This window comes from Myotis nattereri (assembly GCF_964212035.1).
Source record: "Myotis nattereri genome assembly, chromosome: 11".
In the NCBI taxonomy this organism is placed as follows: Eukaryota; Metazoa; Chordata; class Mammalia; order Chiroptera; family Vespertilionidae; genus Myotis; species Myotis nattereri.
Window position 1 is genome coordinate 56647522 of NC_138086.1, and position 18818 is coordinate 56666339.

At 39.6% G+C, this 18818-nt stretch overlaps 1 protein-coding gene across 4 annotated transcripts in view; it reads left to right on the forward strand.

The window, feature by feature from the left end:
- Positions 1 to 18818, forward strand: part of HDAC9 (histone deacetylase 9) — an 847690-nt gene that overhangs the window by 600819 nt on the left and 228053 nt on the right. For all 4 annotated transcript variants that reach the window (XM_081102525.1, XM_081102526.1, XM_081102528.1 and 1 more), the window contains 2 exons: positions 1979 to 2112; positions 17191 to 17311. In XM_081102525.1, the coding sequence (XP_080958651.1) occupies positions 1979 to 2112; positions 17191 to 17311 (255 nt within the window). The remainder of the gene's footprint in view (positions 1 to 1978; positions 2113 to 17190; positions 17312 to 18818) is intronic.

The window sequence follows — 18818 nt, forward strand, 5'->3', positions numbered from 1 at the left end:
GATCTCAGGGAATGCTTTGTTGAGGAAGTGACATTAAAACAGCCTTGAAGAATAAATAGGAATTAGCCAAATGAAGGCTGGAAGGAAGAATTTTGGCATAGATGGAACAGCATGTATGAAGAATGCAAGGCTGGTATGATTATGATCCCTTTGTGAAATGGAAGGTAGGCCTTTGTGGGAGAAGTAAGAGATCAGGAGATGGAGGTGTGTGCTGTGAAGCTGGAGAAAAGGGGAGGGGCCTGTCTATATGCTGACCTTGAGAAAAGGCAATCCCTTCAGCTACTGTTGTGTGGCAGATGGGATAGAGTGAAGTTGGGTAACCTATTACAGGGCTATCTCAGGAGTTCAGATTAGAGGTAATAAATAGCACCTTGGGTTGATTGTATATGGTTTTGGCATTGGAGATAAGAAGTAATTCAAGACGTACTTTGGAAGAAAAATACACACTACATGTTTTTTCATTGGATAAGGAGTGTCAAGAGGAGACTAAGATTCCTTGCAGGAACAATGGTGGATCATGATGTCCTTTCCCGAAATGAGGAAAAGGTGTGAGGTTTAAGATCATGAACTCAAAGCTGAGACATCCAAATGGAGACTGTGAATGGGTAATTGAATAGACAACTGTGCAAATGTACTGCTAAGAGAAGAGATCGGTTCTGAGGCTGACAGTGTGAAAGACTCAGGGGTCTAGAGATAGATTTTGAGGCTATTTGAGTGTTAAGAATGAGTATTATATATACTTAGATGTAATTATTACCACATGGTTTCAAAATATATATATGTCATTCTTCTGCATGATTTTAGTATACTCAGGAACAAATATTTTCACTTCTGGAGTAATATTTTTCTAACATGATACTTAAGTCAAAGGGGGAATAAAATTCATTCATTAATTAAACTTACTTTATAACACAAATATTTGGTACTTAGCTGTTTTTGAATAGATACTTGCTTTTGCTTTTTAATACCTTAACATGGATTCATTCCCCAGAGAGTGTATTTTGATGCTAATTTATTGGAATATGGGTTAAATAATTTCTTATGACAGGTAATTTTATAACATGTGTCTCCCCCCACCCCTCCCCCGCCAGGAATTGGATTAGGGGTGGAAATCTTTTCAAAATTAACCAGTTATAATTATAATGTAATTTGTTATTTTAATAAGTCCTATTTTATGTATCTTTAATAGTTCATTTCATCAAATTTTTATAAAATCTTTCCCAGCATAGGGTCTAACTGAAATATGAAATATGTTAACTCATGGTTAAAAGCAGATTTATTCATTAAGTATCTCTGTAATTTTTACTGAAGGGATTGCAATTGACTTATTTTTTTTAAAAGAAATACTGCAATTGTCCCACAATATTATAAGATCTACAATACCCATATTGCTTACAGATTGGCCTAAATTATTTAAAAAAAGCACAGTAAGCAAAGGAGAAACCTTTTCTGCACAACTTTGAAGGCTTTGCTAAGCAGAACAGGCAAGCAGTTGGAAAATCTTCCAATTTATTACAAAGATGTAACCTGATCTAAAAATGAGGCTAGAATTACTCATGAAATAACTTTGCAATTGAAACTCAGCTCATTTTGTGGCTTTAACGATAAAATGTAAACCTCTACTAAATTGAATTATCTGTCAAAAATACTTCATAATGATTTAAGATACCCTAAACTTTGTTTTTGTTTTTTAGTTTAAAGTTTTAAATTATGTTTTTTTAAATATCACTATCTTCATGTACTTTACAGATGTACTAAGCTAGGGTCTGAGTGCTAGTTAATCCAGGGGTTGATTTTTTGCTTATATGTCCAGATACACAGGACTCAGTACCTCTTACATGCTCCTAGGAATTGATGGATATGTATTATTTCTCTATTAGTAAATTTATTTGAAAAAGAATGCCTTTCTGAGTAATCATATTGTCATCTAACTATGTATCGTTACTCAATCTTGTGCTGTGTGTTCTTTGTCCGGCAGGGATTGCGTATGACCCTCTGATGCTGAAACACCAGTGCATTTGTGGCAATTCCACCACCCACCCTGAGCATGCTGGACGGATACAGAGCATCTGGTCACGGCTGCAAGAAACTGGGCTGCTAAATAAATGTGAGGTAATCCTGAATTGGCCACACTCTTTTACTTACTTAAATAAATCATGCAAAGGGGCCAGTATTCATTTGGGTAGCAGTAGAAAAATGTTAGCTCTGTAGCACCAACACCATGATTGATGAACCATCATCCATCGGCACTAGTAGCATAGAACTGATGACCTGACTGGCTTGGGCACACAGTAGGTACTTAGCCAGTGTTGACGGACTGAGTAGCTGCCTAATGCGTGTGCTATCATTGCAGCATTTGTTTTGTAGACATGCTAGCATTCCTATATCCAGGTAGATATCATTTCTTGAGTTAATGGAGAAACTCTTCACAAACTCTTAAGTGCTAAATGCTAAGTAGTTATTATTTTGTGTTATAAGCTCTACTGAACTCATATGTCAGTGTTGTCTCATGGAAATGAATTTATTTAGAAGATTAACTGTCCTTTTACCAAGAAGAGTCATTGTTTTTACTGATGTGGCTGTTGTTTTTATATTTGTATGGTACAAGGTTGAATACTTTTATCAATATTTCTTTAGACTCATTTCTATAGGTTCCTGATGAGTCCCATTTTTTATTTAGAAAAATCTGTTTATTTAGGCTTTCGAAGATTAAAAGTAAAAGTGATGAACAATTCAAAAAGGCTCCCATTTTTAAGAAGAAATTAAATGGATAATATTTTTATTATAGTTATGTCATGAGGAAACTGATACATTGAGACCATTTTAAAGTTACTATACTGTGATTAAGGAGGAATCTTTTTTTAAATTATTTTTTGAGTTAATTAGTTTTTGGCAACCCAAAATGAAGTCAAGAAAATTCCCATTCGAAGCTAATTTAGTTTTAAGTGAAACTCTATATTTCAGTTGAAATAGGAATGCCAGAGCGGATGGGATGCCTTTCAGAGTAGCTGCACTGGCTGATGTTTGATAGCATGGGTAACATCCATCTGATCATCTTCTCTGCAAAATAGTAAAAATAACTAACTTTCGAAGATGCACTTATTCGTTCAATGCATTCATTTCTAATGATAAATTATTTTCCTCTTTCGTTTTCTCTTTCGAAGATGAATAACCTATCTCATCTTACAGGGGAACTAAATCGTTCTATTGAGTACCTCAAATCCTAGATAATGTCCCTAGGTCATTGAGCAGCTGGGACGGGGAATGAGTACTCCAGAGCAGTGGTGCAGATTTAGTTTCACAAGTTTTATTGTATGTTTATAGTGGAATTGTCAAATGTTTTTCGTATTTAGCGTTCTGATTTTGACTAAATGTATCCTTTATCTCAAAACCCCAAGTGAAGGAATTTGAGCGAGATTTATTTATCTCATTCTTTCCTGAATGAAAGTGTGTTAGTCACCTTTTGCTGGTAGCATCCATATTAAATGGCAGACGGCTTTCATACTCTTTGCTAAATTTTATTTTTTTTATTTTACTTTTTGTTCATCCTCATTCAAAGCTATTTTTCCATTGATTTTTGAGAGAGAACGGAAGAGAGAGCAGAGGAGGAGAGAGAGAAATGAAACCTCGATGTGAGAGAGACACATCAATGGGTTGCTTCTCACACTCTCCCAGACTGGGCCTGGCATCAAACCTGCAACCCAGGTATGTGCCCTGGACTGGAATCAAAGCTCTGACCCTTTAGTGCTTGGGCTGATGCTCTAGCCACTGAGAAACACAGCCAGAGCTCTTTGGTAAATTTTAGAGTTAGTGTTAAGGTTGCCATGGTATTAACAATACAGTTTGGAGGCCAAACCACTCTGTTGTCTGCACAATCCCATCTGGAGCCCATAAACCACCAAGGGACTCATTTGCAGTGGACTGGTCTTAATGGACATTTATTCATGTGAACATTCCTGTCTCACTTTTTAAAAAATATATATTTTATTGATTTATTTAGAGAGAGAGGAAGGAAGAGGGATAGAAAGATAGAAACATCCATGAGAGAGAAACATCATCGATCAGCCACCTCCTCCACACCCTCCATAGGGGATTGAGCACACAACTCGGGCATGTGCCCTGTCTGGGAATGGAACCAGTGGCCTCTTGGCTGAACTACACTAGCTGGGCTCACTTTTCACATCTACTGTAAATGTTTCCCAGCTTGGCAATCTTTCTGTGCTTTGCTCAGGGAAGGCATTGCTGTTTACATCTTTTCACTTTCAGGTCTTTGTTATACCCTGGAGCCTTACCCCAGCCACTCCAAATTAGCAATGACTTGTCACAGCACTCAGTGGGTTGTTAGATTGTGGTGTTTCTTACATCTCTTAACTGAAGGAACACTGTTTATAAGCAGAGCAAAGTACAGAAATATATGGTCCACAACCGTCTTCGAATCTGTCTGTTACCATCCATTTCTGCCCAGTCTTCCTTTTCATTTCCTCATACATCACATTATTTTAGTCGTGTATTATTGGAAACCACGAAAGTTCATCCATAGGACACATGGACTGATGTGAGAGCAGACCCAGGTGAAACGCCAGAAGCACTGGGGGTTTGATGAGGATATATGAGTGAGTCTGGTCCCAGACCAGTAAGCTAGGTAAGAGTCTCTTTGGCAAACAACCACACAATAAGTAGTGCACTTGAAAGCCCAGATCAGAAGAGTTGATCTAAATGAAGACCAAGCACAAAAGGCTGGTCCAAAACTTCACAATAATGCTAACATAATGCTTCACTAGATGTCTGCTTTATTTTTTTAAAAATATATTTTATTGATTTTTTACAGAGAGGAAGGGAGAGGGATAGAGAGTTAGAAACATCGATGGAGAGAAACATCATCGATCAGCTGCCTCCTGCACACGCCCTACTGGGGATGTGCCAGCAACCAAGGTACATGCCCTTGACTGGAATCGAACCGGGACCCTTCAGTCCGCAGGTCGACGCTCTATCCACTGAGCCAAACCGGTCAGGGCAGATGTCTGCTTTCTTAAGGGATGAAATTGTTGCCTATGTGTGTTTATTTGCTCCTCTATTATCAAATATCAATGACTTTATGCTGACCTAATCCAAAATATAAAGTAGAATTTCTAAAATCATTAAAAAATAATTTAATTTAACTTTAAGGCATCTAGGATGCAATATCCCTTTGCCTCTGTATGAATGATTTTAAAATATAAAGTGGCATTTTGCGAAATGATCATTAGCTAAACAAATGTTATCCTTTTCTATAGATTTTAATGTTCTATATAAGAAAAAACATACTATCAAAAGGTATAAAACATAGAACCAAAAGAAACATGACTTAATGTCTCTTCTTGATTGTTTCTACCAGAAGAGCAGAGGTTGAGGAAATGAAATAAAAGGAACATACAGGGATTGTTGCAGACCAGTTTAGCACACTCAGAAATAGCAGAATCTATTTTCTTAGGCAGTAATCTCCCCAGTAAGCACAACTGATACATGTCCATTGTGAATTTTATTGTAAAGTTTTTATTTGACACATTAATTCTAATATACACATTTATTAATATACTAGGGGCCCAGTGCATGAATTTGTGCACCTTGAAAGGAACTGTGGGCCACGAGGCTGTGGTGGGCCCAGGGGTGGGTCTCGGCCCATCGTCCGCACCCCTGCCCAGCCCCTCCTGCTTTGGCCCCCGGTCCCCTGTCTGCAAGCAGCCCCCCTCCCACTGTTGCCACTCCCACGCACTGATGCTGACAGCGCTGGCCTCACTCACACCTGCTGACAGCGCAGAGCAATTGGGGCCATCGCCAGCAGTGGTGTGAGCGGGGCCAGTGCCGTCAGCAGGTGCAAGTGGTGGCTCCTGCCCCGATTGCCCCTCAGGAGCAGGGGGAGGTGGAGAAGCCCTCAGGGCGATTGGGGCCCGTGCTGGGCGCCGGCAGCGGGTGTGAGGGGGCTGTTGCCAGCAGCTGGTGCGAGTGAGGCCATTGCTGGCAGCGGGTGTGAGCAGCGCCTGCTGGCCCTGATCGCCCCTCAGTAGCAGGGGGAGGTAGAAAAGCCCTGGGGGGCGATCAGGGCCAGCAGTTGCTGCTTGCACCTGCTGACCGCACCAAGCAATCAGGGCTGGCGCCGGGTGCCGGCAGCAGGTGTGAGCACCGAGTGCAGGTGTGAGCACCGAGTGGGACCGCGGTGCGCAGGAGCAAAGAATTTTCAGTAACCACCAGAGGCTCAGCGACTATTGCCCTGTTTTGGTCTGGCGCCCCCACTCACCTGCTCCACAATCCCACTGCGGCCAATGCCCGCCATGTTCTACTTGCGCCCTTGATGGTCAGCGCACGTCATAGCGACCGGTTGTTCGGCCGTTCAGTCTATTTGCATATTAGCCTTTTATTATATAGGATTTTTAAACCCTCTCCTAGGATTCTAACCTTTCTATCTCAAGCCACATTAATTTGAAAATTTCAATGCTGTGGGGGAAAAAATCAAACCCCAAAACATGCAACAAACCTTTCAGCAATTCACCACAACTCATTATAGTCAGAAGCTGAAAAGCCAGGAGAAAAGCACACCATAAATGGCAAGAGATTGGGTTCATGGGGATGCATTATCTGATTGAAAAGGCAAGAAGGTTCTTATGCTAGCGAGCTTCCTGGCTAGTGTTCATGAGCCTTCTAAAGCAATCAAGGCCAATGACAGTATCTTCCAATTGAACTTGACTTTCTCAGTCCAAGAGAAGTTAAGTTCCAGTTTGGATGTGAATGAACGTTTACCTTGATGGCTCAAGGACTGAAGGAGAATCAGGTCTGCCTTTCTAAGTTGCCTAGAGTTAACGTCCAGCTCTGTTCCGTGGGTATGTCTACAGCAAGCTTTCCTGAGAAGGTAAACTCTGTGTGTCTCGGACTTCGGGGAATTTGAGTACAAGCCGTGGTGAATACATTATGGCTCTCTCTTGAGTGGTATGGACAAATTCCTCTCCTGGTTGTGAAAATAAGAACTCAACTCAGTTGTTTTATTAGATTTTATTGAAAAGGGTATGTTCAAATAAGAAATAACACATGCAAGTTGGGCAATGTATTGTTTTCCACTATCCAGATAGCAATCTGCCATCTTTGAACACAATTTTCCTGCCATTGTCTGTATAGCTGCTATAGATAGGGATCAACCTGTGCTTTTTTTTTTTAATAACATAATCAATGTGTGTATATATATATATTTTCATCTCCAATTTTTATTACAAGGCATTTTTTAAAATTATTGATATATATTTTATTGTTGATAGTATTACATATAGCTCTCATTTTCCCCCTTTACTCCTTTCTCTCATCCCCTCACCCTCCCTTCTCCCAGTTCTTCACTATCCTATTTTCCATGTCCATAGGCTATATATACAACTATATAAGTTCTCTGGTTTCTCTCTTCTCATCCCACCACCCCCACATCGAGGTATGCCAGTCTGTTCCATGCCTCCATGCTTCAGGTCTTATTTTGTTGGTCAATTCATTTTGTTCATTAAATCCACGTGCTTTAGAGAAGGAGTTGACAGAGCTCTGGGGACTTATACCTGGCCAGCAAGCAGAAACCTGTGGCTAGGTAAATGATTCATTCATTGATTACAGTGGGGCTCAAAATATTAGCATATATTAGAATGTTAGCATCCCCTGGAGGCTTGTTAAAACAGGGGTTTTGGGGGCTCCAGCCCGAGTTTCAGATTTAATAGGAGTAGGATTCGAGAATTTGCATTCCTAACATGCGTGTGGGTAATCCTGATACTGCTGATCTGGGCACCACACTTTGAAAACAGGGATATATCCATTGAACAGTATCTATCAAGAATTTGCATTTTCCAGGCTTCTGTGTTCAGAGCTGCAGATACAATACTGAGAAGAAGCATCCCCTGCCTTCAAGGAGGTTACCATCTGGTGGGATCACAAAAATAAATAGGTCATTAAACTCCCAAGGGGATTTATATTGCAGCAATTTTAAAGACTCATTGATCGAGCTGGGGGAATACCTAAAACGAGAAAGACTGTGGTCAGCAGCCTCCGTAGTCTTAACAGCCTCAGAGGGGCCCTCTGAGCAAGAGAGAGAGGAAGAGATACCATACATCAGAGTGCAAAGGAGGAAGTATGCCAGACCTCATGTTGCAGATCTTGCCCTCCTTTATTCTATCTATAGTCAAGCTCCTTTGTCTGTTTAGATTACTGCTTCCCTGGGACAGAGTGCAAGGGGTCCCGGTTCTGCTGGCACACAGAGAAGAGCCAGCTTCCCTCAGGCAACAGCGTAGCCAGTTTTGCAATTCAACAATGATATGATAGAAGAGAGAGCGATTGGAAAGCACTGGGAGGGCTCAATTGTTTCAAAACAATAGACTGGTCCACAAATCAAGTTTATGTGTTGTGTCATTTCATTTAGCAATGTAGCACATTAACCAAAATGGATGCCTCAGAGGTTATTGTTCATCATTAGCGCTGACCTTAGTCCTGCCCTCAATTATCTGTGTCCTTTTGTCAAAACATTTAACCGCACTGATGAGGGTGCCCGGCAGCATCCCTTCCAGCTTCTGTGTTGTATGGAGTTAGCTGGCTGAGGAGTTCATTTAGAACATAACCCTTTCTTTGGTTAAGAGCAGACAGCATTTGTCGGCTGTTTTAGTAAACACACTGCTTTTAGTTTGTAAGCTGTAGTGTAAATTGGCCGTGCTTACTAGTCCTGATTAGCAGCCAGAGAAAACCTTGGTCCTCATTGCGTTAGGTTACCATGGTTCCGGGGGTTAACTTCTTTTGGCATGACGTGGCGCTGTTTTTGAAAAATTGAGGTGCTTCATATTCCTCCACAACCAGTACCATTTACTTTCCCCCTGCTGAAGCATCCATACTTAGTTTAGTGATTTGGTCGGGAGCAAAATGCAAAACCAGCAGCTCTCTGATCACCGTGAGAAAGAGATCTCGAGAGGTCCTTTGGTGTCCTCTTGAGGAACAGGCTCTTGGACAAGGTCCCCAGGTTTCTGACGTGTGTGTGCCCCCGAGGGAAAGAATGCGCTCGCCTGGGTTTGGGAAATTGTGGAGATGGACCCATCATCTGTTAGAAATGCACTGGCAGTTGTTTTTCCAGAAGTGCTCATGACTCTCAGCCCCACCAAGCCACCCACAGACATTTGCTTGCTCTCACATTTGTTTTGAGAATAACAACATTTTATAATGCTTTTGTTGGATTGCACATTATGTGGACTCCGCGTTGCCTCTTTGTGACCAGTATTGAATAACTTTGCTTCGCTTAATTCCTAAGTAAAAAGCATAAGCAGCACGCTGTGCTGCAATCTTTAACTCTTATTTAAGCACCAACACAAAGTAATGACAAAACAATTCTGGGCCCCCAAACCAAGCGCCCGCTGCCCCTCTAGAACTCTGCAGTTCCAGTGAGAGAAGTGGGGAGCTGGTCCAGTGCAGTCTCCAGATGCCAAAGAGCTCAGGGCTGGCGTATCCAGCACATGTTCCTGCACACACACAGGTGATTTTCAAATGCCTTTTGCAAATCGAAACAAAGAAGTGCAATACCCTTCGCAGGAACCCTTTGGAATGTGCAGGTTTTCTGACCTCAGTGCTACAGAGCACTGACGCCTGCAAGTTCACGGAAATGCAATTAAACATTTGTTTTATAGAGAATCTAACTAGATGGCAGCACATAACAGCTTACTGCTTTGTTTAGTTTGGAAAAAAAAAGTGTTTTTGTGTTTTAGAGTCGAACACAAAGCAGTAAAAAAACTCAAGCAGAGAGGCTTGTGAGTTGTCTCTAAGGATGTAGCAGACGTAGGACGCAGCACAAACGATCGAGATGTGATGAGTAAACCAATGTGTTAAGTCATTATTCTGGAGGAGATTTGTGCACCACAGCAGAGTGGACCCGGGCAGATAAATACCTTAAAAATGCTTGTGCAGCCTATAATAAGAATTAAGGTGATTCAGAATTGTTTGTTTGGATTTTTATTTCTGCAAAAAAAAAAAAAAAAAAAGAAGAAGAAGAATATGGAAAATGACCAATCAAAGGAAAGAAGACACACTGCCCTTCAGAATCCCTCTGGAAAGTAATACAGGGTTTTTAGAGCATTGGCCTGTGCACTGAAGGGTCTGGTTTAGTTCCTGGTCACATACCTGGGTTGCAAATTCAATCTTGGGCCAGGTCTGGGTCCCTGTGGGAGACAGCCAATTGATGTGTCTTTCTCACATGGATGTTTCTCTCTCTCTCTCTCTTTCTCTCTCTCTCTCTCTCTCTCTCCCCCTCCCTCTCTCTCTCTCTCTCTCTCTTTCTCTCTCTCCCTCTCTCCCTCTCCCCCCCCACCCCATCCCTCCACTCATCCTTCCCTCCCTTCCCCTCTTTGTAAAAAAATCAATGGAAAAAATGTCCTCAGGTGAGGATTAACAACCAAAACAAACAAACAAACAAACAAAAAACCCCAGCAACTTATTTACCAAATATTTATTGAAAGCGAAGTTCTGTTTTTCAACCATCTGAAAATTGCAGTGTTAAAGTAACAAAAAATGTTTATTGTGACAATTTACTTTATACATGATTACTATATTTAAAAAAGCAGTACTTTAACCTAAACCATTGCAATGCTCATTTACAATGATGTTTAAAAATAATTATAAATGTAGAAGATTCAGTTGCATAAAAATTGTGAAAATTGAGCAATTCCACTTAGAGATAACTTCTTTTTAACTTTCTGATGAGTATAATCATTTGAAATGGGTGGGAATCAAATTTATATATATATATCATATACTTTTTAGCACTCAGACTTTTTACTGGGATTTGTTGTTTTTCTGAAATGCTTTTGAAATTGCTCTATGTCCTAAAATATTTTTAAATAAGTTGTAATGACTGAGCCTGGGCTGTGTGGCTTAGGAGTTGAGTGTTGCCCCAAGGACCAGAGGGTGTGGTTTAATTTCCTGGTCAGGGCACATGCCCGGGTTGCTGGCTCAATCCCTAGTAGACCGCATGCAGGAGGCAGCCCGTTGATGATGCTCCTCTCTCATCAATGTTTTATCTCTCTATCCCTCTCCCTTCCTCTCTCTCTAAAAAAATCAATAAAAACATTTTTTAAAAATAATGTAATGAGTGAATCAAGAAGTGTTACAGGCAAGTAGAAGCCACTTGTCATTTTGAAGATCATATAGATTTTTTTTTTTTTACCTCGCAGGCTTTTCCATGCCCACTGTTTAACTACTCTTTAGTCCCTACTGTTGGCCAGTCAGTACAGCATCACTGTTTTGAGCTCACTTACAAACAGGAAGAAAGGACATCCAACACGTGGTTCTCCACCGGGGCTGCCCTTGGACATCCACGGGTGGCTCTAAGCACCTGAAGGCCCAGGCTGTACTCAAAGTTAAGCAGAAGCTCTGGAGGTGGGACCCAGGAATCCATAGTTTTTCAGCTTCTACAGCTTATTCCAGGTCACAGGTGATGTTAAAAATCTTGGCCCCAAAAATGCAACTTAAGTTTATGAAGTTTCAACTTCATACGCTAACTGCAGTTGAGACAAGTGAATGGAGCCAAATATTTGGAAATGGAGAGGAACCAAAGTTAGCATTTACCTGGAAAGCATCAGTGGCACTAACTCCAAAGTTACACATATAAAAAAAATTTAAATTGGGAAAATTGTCCATCATTTTAAAGGCTAAGAATATGAGTTTAAAAATTACTCTTCTTTTTCAATTATAATTAAATATATAAAAATGGACTTCAAAGAATAGAGTTTGTTTGAAAACTCTCATAATCAGATCTCCTCCCTTGCCTCAACCATAGTAATCCATCATTTCAATTATTATATTTGCTTGCCTAAGGCTAACATGTAAATTAACATAAAGAATATTTTATTGAGTTTTTATTGTGTTTAAGGTTATTTCACATAGAATCTTATTATTTTGGGCTGAAAGGAGGCTTTGAAAAAATTTGGACAGCCCTGGCCAGTGTGGCTCAGTTGGTTGGGTGTCTTCCCATGCACGGAAAGGTTGCGGGTTCAATTCCCTATCAGGGCACAAGCCTGAGTTGTGGGCTGGATCCCCAGGAGGGGGCATGCAGGAGACAGCTGCTCCAATATTTCACTGTCTCCCCACTCCCTTCCTCTCTAAAAATCAATTAAACATTAAAAGAAATAATTTGGGCAAACCTCCTTATGGTTATATATGAAGAAACAATGGTCCTGAGATGTACCTCATAGCTGGCTATGATCACATTAAGGACCCATGAGAATCAGTACCCAGAACTCAGGACACTTGGCTTACAATCCACTCTCTTTCCATGTGACCAACAAAAAGAACCAAAAGCCTGCTGGGCCACCTGCCTCCCTCCAGTTTTTAGTACCTTTTCTTTATCAGGAAATTGTGGGGAGAACAATTTATTAGATGCTGAAGAATCTATAGAAGGAGAGCATGCAGTTGGGGGAAGAGCATAGAACCTTCTTTTATGTTACATTGAAAGAAGCAGTTATGTGAAAACTCCAGTAGGTACACCTGGGCATATGCATGCAACCAGATTTTTTTCGTTGTTTAAGAGAGAAAAGTGTATCAAGAATAATGACCAGGCCATGAACCAATTCATTAAATGTAAGTATGGAATTTGTAACAGTGGATAACTGTGACACTCATAAGTCATTTATGATTTTTTAATTCTGTAAGTTGCAGCCCTGTGGATTTTTGTTGGAAAAAAAAAACCCACCTCCCTCTATTTAGGGACATTGGATGAAATATTTCCAGAAAATGGAATATTTCAGTGGAAATTCTTGCCTACTATGTCACCACTTTGAAAATGATTAAAGAAAATGGGGTCTCCCCCAGCAGAGGCAGGTACTTTTTTGACTTGTCAGATTGAAGCTGGACATTTTCTCTTCGTTTGGAACTGCCACAAAATGAGCCCTTTCATGTCCTCAATAATACCAAACCAATGCAATCCATCTGTTCTGCTAAATTATTTCTAGTTCCCTAACCAAAGGCACTGCTTTTTCATGCATTTTATCATGATTTTATGCCCTTTATTATATTTTACAAAAGGTTCTGATTCCTCCAGGGCCAATGAGAACTGATTAGGACACTGGCCTCCGTCCAGGCTTTGAACACAGAAGGGGAAGGAATAGAACTGTTTCCTTTTTTCCCTGCTCCTTGGCAGAAAAAAAAAAATTTAAAAAGAATCTATACCGTGTGTGTGCTCTGTGTGTGGGTGGGTGTGGGCAGGCTGCATTTTATCCTGTCACAGCATGACTTTGCAGATCATGTTCAGAACATTCCTTCTATAATCAGGTTGCATTAATGGGTTTTCTTTCAGAAAGACTGCTTCTTTAGGAAAGAACCGGGGTGTTGTGAGACTCAATGACATGGTCATTTTAAACTAGTCAAACTTCAAACCAGAATGCAGACTGGGGTTCGGAACTGAGCCGGCATCCCCAGGTGTGCAGCACAGGGTAGGCAACTCCCTGAACATTCGTTCCTTCCCGCACAGGAGGGAAGGAACTGCCTAAGTGCTAGGCACAGAGGATGAAAACAGAATGACCAACACATCCCACATTGCAGGGTCTCTTGATTAAGAACATGAGAGAAGAGCTAGCCACAGGCTTGCTTTCCCAAGTCCCTAACAGCAAGGTAGTGAAGACCTGTATTTGGAAATACCCAAAAGAACGCCATCTCTTCAATGCATTGTGTTTCCAAATATACTCAGAATTCTCAAAGAAAACATTTTGGTCAGAGTCATAGAAGACTTTAGATAGACATCCTACAGACTGTCTCTGAGAACGGAAATCAGTATCTCCCTAAATTATGATTATCTGAGCACTTTACCCCATTTTATGACTCATTATGCCATTGACCTTTGACTCAAGAGAGCATCATCAGAGAAATAAGGGATAAAGGGTACACAGGAAATAGAAAATATGGGAAGGGATTAAGTGAAAATGTCTATATTTAAACATAAACACGTAACCTAATAAATTACTCACAATAATACCAGAAAATGAAAACTGTTGGAGACCTCAATTTGAGAGGAAAAGTGAAGTTGACAAATGTAAGACATCTGATAAAAATGAGGCAAAATGGAAGTACTCCAGGGGACGCTGAGTAAGAGAGAAGGAAAGCTGTTGCCATTTCAGTTTTTTCATCTTAGTCATCCTTCAAGTTCCCATAGCAGTGCCCTGTGAGATATAAATCTCAAAACATGCTTTCTCCAGATCCTTTTTCCAGGTAGACATTTTTCATATTGCATTGTTTTTCACCCCACAGCTTTCTGTAGGAATATGCAGGTCCTGCATGTGGGTCTTACTCTCCAGCAGCCATAGAAGCAGACGTGATGATTAAGAATAAGTATTCCTTATCTTTAGTGTAATTGTTGTTTAAAAGAACTATATTTTATAATAATAAAAAGGGCCAGTGTAAAATACTTTCTGGGAGTCAAAAGGAAGGAAAGAAGGGGGGAAAAGTGAAATCAAAACAGTAAAATGAACCGTGTTACATTTTAATAGTGACAAGTTACACTAGAGTGTAAACCAGAATAAGCACACGTCCAATAGGCTGGCCAGTTGTTCTATCCTTACTCTTCGTTAGCTGATATCACTTAAGGGGATGACTGATACTCAAGTTTAGCAGGAGTTCTCTTATGATGTCTCAGCACTTGAGTTATTGTCAATAATTGAATCATGATAGCAGGTTATTTTTTCAAATGTGCAAATGTGTGATTGAGAAAATGAGGAGTTGGGGCAAGCATAGAGTGTATGACTGTAAATATATGTGACTGGTGAATGGAACATAAAAGATATATTTCTTATTACTAGTATTTAATGGCATACCAGAGGCAGAAATTCAGTTTCAGAGCTGAAAAATATATTTATAGAAAAAGAAGAAAAAATCAATGAAACTTTATGATATCAGTCAAAATGTGGGTCTGATTATTAACTTTAGAACTGACATTATTTAAGACATAGATGATTCACTGCATGAGCTTATAAAATATGAGTGGCTATGGAATTCTTAGGTTCATAGAAGTGAGATCTGGAAGCCCTGTGGTTTCACAGTGTTCATTACTCTGCTGGATAGAACTAGTTGCTTCAGTCTGGTTTCCAGTCCTCTGCTCTTTCCAGTTTTAGATGACTCAGACCATGGATTTGCCACTGTTTATCTTGGATTTTCCAGCAGCTGAAATCTCAGTTAAAATGTTTCTCTTTAATATTGACTTTGAACGTTTGCTTCCTATTTTTCTCTCATGTCTTCTCATTCTATTGCTTTGGTTGTTCTGCTCTTCCATAAACATTTTCAAATTTAATGTTTATCATTGAGTCACAAATGCCTATAATGTGTTTGTTTATTGATCAGGGCAATGGTTGATCAGATGGCCATCACACATTTGCCTTTGTCTTCAGCATTACTTACCTGGTTTCATTTCAATTTAATTATTGCCTACCTTGGAATAATTTCTCTGAAACATAGTTTTATTCCTCTAGAAATGTAAATTGGGTGTCAAAAAGGGGGAACTTCAATGCTGTGACAAAGGAAATTACATAAGCATTTATTTGTTTAGCAAGTAATGGCACAGTGTCAAGATATTTCCATTTTCTATCACTCCTGTTATCCCTTGGGTCTCCCACCATCTCCCCCCCGCCCCCAGCCCTGTTACATGACTTATTTTCAGTGACAAGCACAGCTCTGCCCTCTACACAGTAAAACCCTAGGAAGTGTCAGTAAGTCCAGGTTTCTAGCTGCTCACACATCCACAGCTGCCACATCCCCGTAAATTAGGGAGGTTGAATATGGACGTGTCCTGGTCCTGAGGGAGGTGCTGTTGTCACCTGAGGTTTCTGTGTCACCTGGTGATCCCTGGGCAGGGACATGAAAGGACAGATTCTCTTCAAAGTTCACTGAATGCCGTTCTCTTCTAATCCATTGCCTTATAAGTACTTTATTATGATACATATTTTAAGTGAAATATTAACACTATCTGGGTAATTTTAGGAAACAGCAATTTTAAAAAGTTGGGCTAATTCACTTCATACACCAACATGATGTTTCTTGGGCCCACAGACATGCCAGCTGAGAACTGTGGCCGCAGACTGACTAGCTGAGCTTTAACTTAACGTATGGTTTTGTCTTTCAAAGGACTGTTCTTTCTTAGGTTAAGTGAAAGTCTGTACCTAGCAGGTGTGTAGAAATATTGATTGGGTCTAGAGTGTCTCAGCCTGTCTCTGGTTAAGCAGTGGTTATCATTTTTGTTTCATTCCCATTCTGTCACAAACTAATGCTTTTATAAAGTGTATTAAAAATGAAACACTACAAAAATGAAAATTGATTGAAGGACGTACAAGATTATATTAGACTCAACAGACATAAAGATACTCTGTCAATTTACTATAAAAGTTTCTAAATGTTTATACTTCGAATTCTATACAGACCTCATCAGACCATAAACAGTTTCTGAACTGCTACTGATCCCATAGGTCACACATTGGTCTAGATCAGGGTGGGGAACCTTCAGCCTGGGGGCCTTATCATTTGGTCTGGCCCTGCCAAGGCAACAACAGGCAGAGCTCAAAATTCAATAAATCTAGGAGCTTTGTTCATAGCAACATAAATCTATGATAAGTGAATTACATTAAGTGAATGTTATAAATATCCAAATGGCCTTTGGCAGAAAAAAGGTTCCCACCGCTGTCTAGATGAACACTACTATGAGGTGCACACATATGGAGGAGTGATCAGCATATTTGTTCTAAACAAATACATTGAAATGTATTGGTCTCACTTAAGTCCTTTAAGAAACAATAAGGAATTTGTTTCAACAAATGTTTTAGGTGAATGTAAAATAAGATGTTGATTAATTTACTTCTCAGCAAAACTACAGGCCCTGTTTAATTTTAAGCTGATACTTTTGCAAAGGAGTTAGCTATTAATTTCTTTGTTAAAGTTTTTTTTTATGCCAAAGAAGAATATGCTTTATGTCAGTTGCCCATTTAGGTACGAGCAGCCCATCGGTCCTGAACGTTGCCTACTCTCATTTTTCAAATATTATTATGGTACTTTACTAAGCAAATCAGTGTCACATTCCTTCATGAAGAAACTCAGCCCATTACTAATCATCTTAAATGTGACTTGGGGCCTTATTTTCTTCGAAACGTTGTCAGTGGAGTACTGTAGGCTTCTGCTGTTTTCTTTCAGCGGATTCAAGGTCGAAAAGCCAGCCTGGAGGAAATACAGCTTGTTCACTCTGCACATCACTCACTGCTGTATGGCACCAACCCCCTGGACGGACAGAAGCTGGACCCCAGGACCCTCCTAGGTCTGTATGGCCTCTCTTCTACTGAGAACAGCGCATTCCAGCACTATCATTAGTCAAGGCGGGTGTCAGTTCAAAATACTTGGCAAGCAGTGCTCTTTGGAATGAGTGAGTCCCTTACAATAAGCCAATGCAGATGAAGAAAAATCTTGCATTAGAAAAAATGACCATGCAAGTTCCATGAGGTTAACATTTAAATTCATGTTTATTTGAATAGCTTTTCTCCACTGTATTTTAGCATACAGGAATAAATGCACAGTTGAGTTTGTTTGCTTGCACTTTTAAACCAAAAGAAGAGAGGTTTTCACAATCTTTATGCAAATTTATCTTCACCTTTTCCATTTGTTTTGTGTCATTCAGTTCTTTTTCTCTGTGACCTTAACAGACAGAGGGCACAGTACAACTTCTTTTAGGTGAAAACTCCTTAGTGCTATGCCTAGAATATGGCATTTTATAGTTAGATTGCATTTTAAAACTTGATATAATCTTTTTAATGTCTTCACTGTAGAATTAAACAGTAAAGTAAGTGGCAGAAGTAGAAAACTAATAAACATAACTTTTAGTTAACATATTATTTTTCAAACTTCTGCCATCAGATTTTAAAATAAAATGAATGTTGAACAGGGTTATATAAATGAACAATAGAAGTAATAGATTTGGAAAAAGTTCAATACAGAACCTTATTTTAGCTGAAACAATTCTATTAATAAGTTTATTAACAACCTTTTATGGTGGAATAACAATACATAACATAGCTGTACATACCAAAAGGATATTTTAAAAACAATTTTCACTTAAAAAATGGTATTGCAGGGCTTTTTTTTTTTTTTGTCCCCTTCTTTCAATAAAACCTATTGTGTCAATTCCAAATTATTGGACTCTCGCACCTAATTCAATATTTCAAAATGATTTTATATTAACTGGTCCTAAAGAATTCAAAAGCAAATATTTGGCATGCAGTAGGCAGGTATCCCTCATCTTATGAAGTAAAGGAAAACGAGTTAGTGTGTGTATGCCTACATGCATTCAGGGGAGGTACTGGAAGAAACTGACAGAAAGGGGAACACATGAAAATTATTCAGTGTTTGCCCTAGCCGGTTTGGCTCACTGGATAAAGCGTCGGCCTGGGGACTGAAGAGTCCCAGGTTCGATTCCGGTCAGCGGCATGTACCTTGGTTGCAGGCACATCCCCAGTAGGGGATGTGCAGGAGGCAGCTGATCGATGCTTCTTTCTCATCGATGTTTCTAACTCTCTATCCTTCTCCCTTCCTCTCTGTAAAAAGTCAATAAAATATATTTTAAAAAGAAAGTTATTCAGTGTTTTAGCAAACATTATTAAAATTTGATGATGAATTAAATCTATATGTTAATATAAAGATGAATAAGTCAATCTGAACATATGCACTCTGTATTTTTTTCCTTCCGTTGAAGGAAGGAATCTCTGCATGTAAAGTACTTCATTTACTGTAGATACTACGTAATAAATGTCTTATTTTTACATGAATTAATA